Below are 4,329 nucleotides of genomic sequence, written 5' to 3'. Positions count from 1 at the left end.
GGTTAAAACGTACATGGAAATCACTCTTACCCAACGACTGCAATTTCTCGTCAAGTTCCCACCGTATATCTCAGTTTCCCTTCGCTATAGTAATTTGTCAAGTTTCAAGGTACAGTCACAGGTAAAAATCTCGTCCGGTCGCCGACTTTCGGTTGGAACCTGAGGTTGACCTTCTCCTTCTCGTCCTCGCCGACCTCGAGGAACGTGTTCCAGTCGACCAAGAAATAGAGACCGCTCTTCCGTTTCGGCGGCAACGAGACATCCGGCGTGCTGGTCGTCCCTCCGAAAGACTCCTCGAGCGCCATCAAGTTCGACGACGATTGCGTGACCCCGTCGGTCGTCGTCGTCGTCGTCGTGATGACGTCTTTCTGATCCGTAGCCGCGTTCTCCGAATCCGCAGTCGCTTCTACCGATTCTGTTGGCAAGTTTCATCAACGGACCTTTTGTTGAATCTCTGTTCGACCTCGGGGTGGGCACACACCCCTTTCACCGGGCGTGGAAACTCGGAATTGACAGACAGTGGTTGAAAGTTCGGTACGTGTCATGCATTCGTAGAACGATACCGTGAAACAGCGAGGAGGAAGAAGAAGAAGAAGAAGAAGAAGACGACGACACTGGTCGCAGACAAGATGCGGACAAATATGCGTTAATGGCTGCCACGCGGCTTTGTTAGTTACGGATAGAAAACCTGGGAAAAACCTTGCATAGTGTCTGGTTCGCACAATTAGCCGCGAGAATGGATGGAGAGGAGAAAGTGACTCGGGCTGATATAAATCTTCCGCCGCCAATTTTCCTTTTAAGAGAGACGAGAAAAAAGGGAAGCGAGCCCTGGCTTCTTATGAAAGTGAAAATCGTCGCTGTAAAAATGAAAACCAGAAAGACCGTGAAACGAGGACACAGAGAGTTAATGAGAAAGACGTGTGTTCCAGTGGTCTCAAGGTGACAACTGCGAGGGAAAAGTCAGAGAGACGCGGGTACTTTCAGCATCCACGCCGACAAAGTACTGAAAACGGAAAGTTCTGTTGCTTGACAGGTTCTTCTTAACTATTACAATCCAATAACTTCTTTGAGATTATTAATTACCATTTGACAATTTTGGTTGAATTGTACCAGAATTATCAGGGAGCCTATTAACCCCTTGCACTGTGACTTCTTCCACGCTACGTCGATTGCATGTCCTTAACCCTTTGCGCTCGAAGCCATTTCAACGGGAAATCCAAAATCATTTTTCTAGCTTCTAGTATTTCCATTTTATATAACAAAATTCATTTTGTGCACACAAAATTAAGACTCGTGCCCCGTAGAATAGTTACAATTTAAACAATTTTTCCAAGCTTCGACGATATCTATGAAAATAATTTTAACACTCGACAGCAAAGGGTTAATATTTTCCTTAATAAGACCAGACAATTCTTGCTCCTTTTATTGTCATGTACTTTTCGAATTTTGATTTCGATTTAAAATAAATTAATAATATTCGCGAATTTAGTAGATCATACAGGGAACCTTTATCACGAGCATGACTCGTTATTACAGTGCAAGGGGTTAACAGACTATAGCAGGCAGTTCGATAATTCAATAGCGTCAAACGACACGAACTTCCCGACTATCGATAACCACACGGTTATCTCGATTATTATTAATCATTGCGCCTCGAATCCCTCGAGTATGTGATGACATGAAAACCAGATTCCTGTGATCCCGAATGGCATTCGTTCAACCGGATCCACGCTTGAACTTGTTATACATGTTCGTTAGTAGAGCCCGAAATCTCGTTAGTCCCTGAATGATTTTCTTAATCCAGAACTCCGATCCTCCCAAAACGTATATCAGAAATTTCTTAATACCGGTCGATGTGCTCGAAGTACTCTGCGCGGTGGTTCGCTCCGTGGTCCCGGCAGTCGTCGTTTCCGTTTCCTGTTGCCTCTTAATCTCGTTCCTGACGTCCTCGTCGTAAGTCTTGATGATCTCGTCCAGCTTCATGGGATCGGGACCGTCCTTCAGCTTCTTGGTAGCATCCAGCAGATCGTTGGCCACCTTTTTAACATTCTGGATGTCAGCCTTACCCTCTTGGACCATTTTCACCGTGTCCAACAGCTCGTTGATCTTCACCCTCTGCTTCTCGTCGCCCACGCTCGCTTCGTGAGGCTTGAACACGTGATACGTGGACGTCGCCGTGGACTCCATGTCATGGGCCACCTTCGATAAATTCTGCGCTGGCTTGGCGGTCGTAAATATCAGGCCCATGTTCTCTAGAACAGACCTCATGCTGCCAGGAACAGCGTCGATCATCGAAGCCTCGGTCGTCTGTCTCATCGTCTTCGACTTCCTGCTGTCGCCTGTGCCCAGCCCGAACCTGGCCAGGAACTCCTTCATCTCCTGGTCCTTGATCTTCGACGTCGGCAGAGGCTTGAAATTCGTGTAGTCGTTGAAATTGATGGTCGTCCTCTCCGTGGACGTCGTCGACTGATCGAGCTTCGAAGTCTGGAGGCCGAATCTCTGGAACAACAGCTGCACGTCCGGCGTCAGATTCGCCACGCCTTTCTTGATCTCCGATCCCGGACCGTTGAAGGTGTTCTGATCGAGGATGGACACGGGATCGGGACCAGTGGAGGATAAGCTAGACACTGGGTTCGGCAGTAAACCGTCCGTGTTGGGAATCTGGAACTTGTTCTCGATCAACTCCTTGTTCTTCTTGTAGACGTCCTCCACGTTGCTACGGTTGTCCGGTCTGAGGCCGATGGAAGCCAACAGCTCCATCACTTCCGGTCTCATCGGCATCGCCGTGGTGGTCGTGGGCGTCGCCGCGCGAAAGCCTGCCGAGTTGATCGAGTACGTCGAGCTGTACTTCACTTTCGGGGACGTGCCCGAAGACGAAGCCGTCACGTAAATAGCAGTCGGCTTCTCGGTAGTCATGACGAACGCCTCGGCCTCCTTGGAATCCATAGCGATCATCTCCGATGGATTCGTAGGCGGCAAAGGAGGACTGAGGTCTATGTCCTCGAAATCCGAGTTGATGGTCGGCAGGAACGGGATCTTATCGAATTTCGAGGGCATGGTCGGCTTCGGGGTGGTGCTCGGCGGCGCATTGTAGTGCCACTGGTTCGACGACAGAACATTGTGACTGGTCTTGGACGTGCCGTGATCGATCGTGACTCCTCGCGAGCCTGACTTGGTGGTGGGCAGCTCGGTGACGCTGGTGCTGTAGACGATCTCTAGTTCCCTGTTCTTGTTCCCGTTACTCTTGTAAACGGGATACCTGGACGGCGTTGTCCTCTCGGTCGGCAACGCGTTCTTCTGAAGATTCTCCAGATTGAAGGAGAACCTGATCGGCGCGGAGTCTAGCTTCAGCGTCTCCTTTAAAGGCGCCTTCGTGTGCACTTCCGAGTACGTGTCGCGATGATTTTTGTACTTGCTTCTCATGAATTGTGGATTTCCGGGTTTATACGTAACCTGATTGGACACCAAGTTCTCGTCCGTCGAAGGCAGCGAAAGATCGATGATGGTCTCCTTCCTGGTCTTATCTTTGTCGACTTCAGTTTTGTCGAATTCAACTTTGTCTTTGGACTTTGGTAAATCCGACTGTACTCGCGTCCTCAAAGGTTCTCCGACTTTGCTTTCCTCCCTCCATTTCCCCATAAACGTTTTAGCGATTTCCTCGTTATCGTCTCCATCATTCCCCGACTTCAACGAATCCGGGATCATCTGTACTATCGGCGGCTTCGTGTACAGCTCGTTCAAGTTCCCGCTGGCGTCGGCGCCGCTGTACGGCAAAACGACCATCAGCGCTCTCTGGTACAGCTTCCTAGCCTTCTCGATCTTCTCCCGATCCTTCAACGTGTTCAGATCCTGCGACGTGATGTTGTGAAGATACCTCACTATCTCCGGCCGCGTCAGCCTGGGCAGGCTCGGGTCCGCTTCCAGCTGACGTTCAACCTCCTCGATCGTACGGTTGATCGAGCTCTCGATCTCCATTCCCGACGGAAGATCATTGTCCTGGCCGTGACCCAGCCCGAGGACGAGCAACAGGCAGAAAACCGCAAGCTGTACAGACAATCGCTCGGTTTAGATTGAGGACAGTTAGTTGGAATTTATCTCGATAGGAATTCGCGTGATTGAATTATTAACCTCTTGCGCTGTAATAACGAGTCGGACTCGAGACGAAGATTTTGTGCAAGCTCGACTAAATTTGAATGTTACTCGTTTTCTCTGTATTTAAATAAAATGAAATTTTTCTGTTATCAAAGTTTAGAAATGAAAGGACGTAAAGACGATAAAAGAAACGAGAATTGGCTGGTCTTATTAAGGAAAATGATAAGGATATTAACC

General features: G+C 49.0%; 1 protein-coding gene across 1 annotated transcript; it reads right to left on the bottom strand.

The window, feature by feature from the left end:
• Window positions 1-104: 104 nt before the first annotated feature.
• On the bottom strand, window positions 105-4,044 carry LOC144477477 (uncharacterized; the record flags this gene model as incomplete). Its single annotated transcript, XM_078195203.1, has 2 exons — window positions 105-415; window positions 1,848-4,044. Coding segments are annotated over 2 exons (2,508 nt in total), but the record flags the coding sequence as incomplete, so codon positions are not given.
• Between the last annotated feature and the right edge of the window lie 285 nt (window positions 4,045-4,329).

Source organism: Augochlora pura, unplaced genomic scaffold (assembly GCF_028453695.1).
Source record: "Augochlora pura isolate Apur16 unplaced genomic scaffold, APUR_v2.2.1 APUR_unplaced_1370, whole genome shotgun sequence".
In the NCBI taxonomy this organism is placed as follows: domain Eukaryota; kingdom Metazoa; phylum Arthropoda; class Insecta; order Hymenoptera; family Halictidae; genus Augochlora; species Augochlora pura.
Note: the sequence above shows the minus strand (reverse complement) of the source record. Positions and strands in the feature narration are given on the sequence as shown.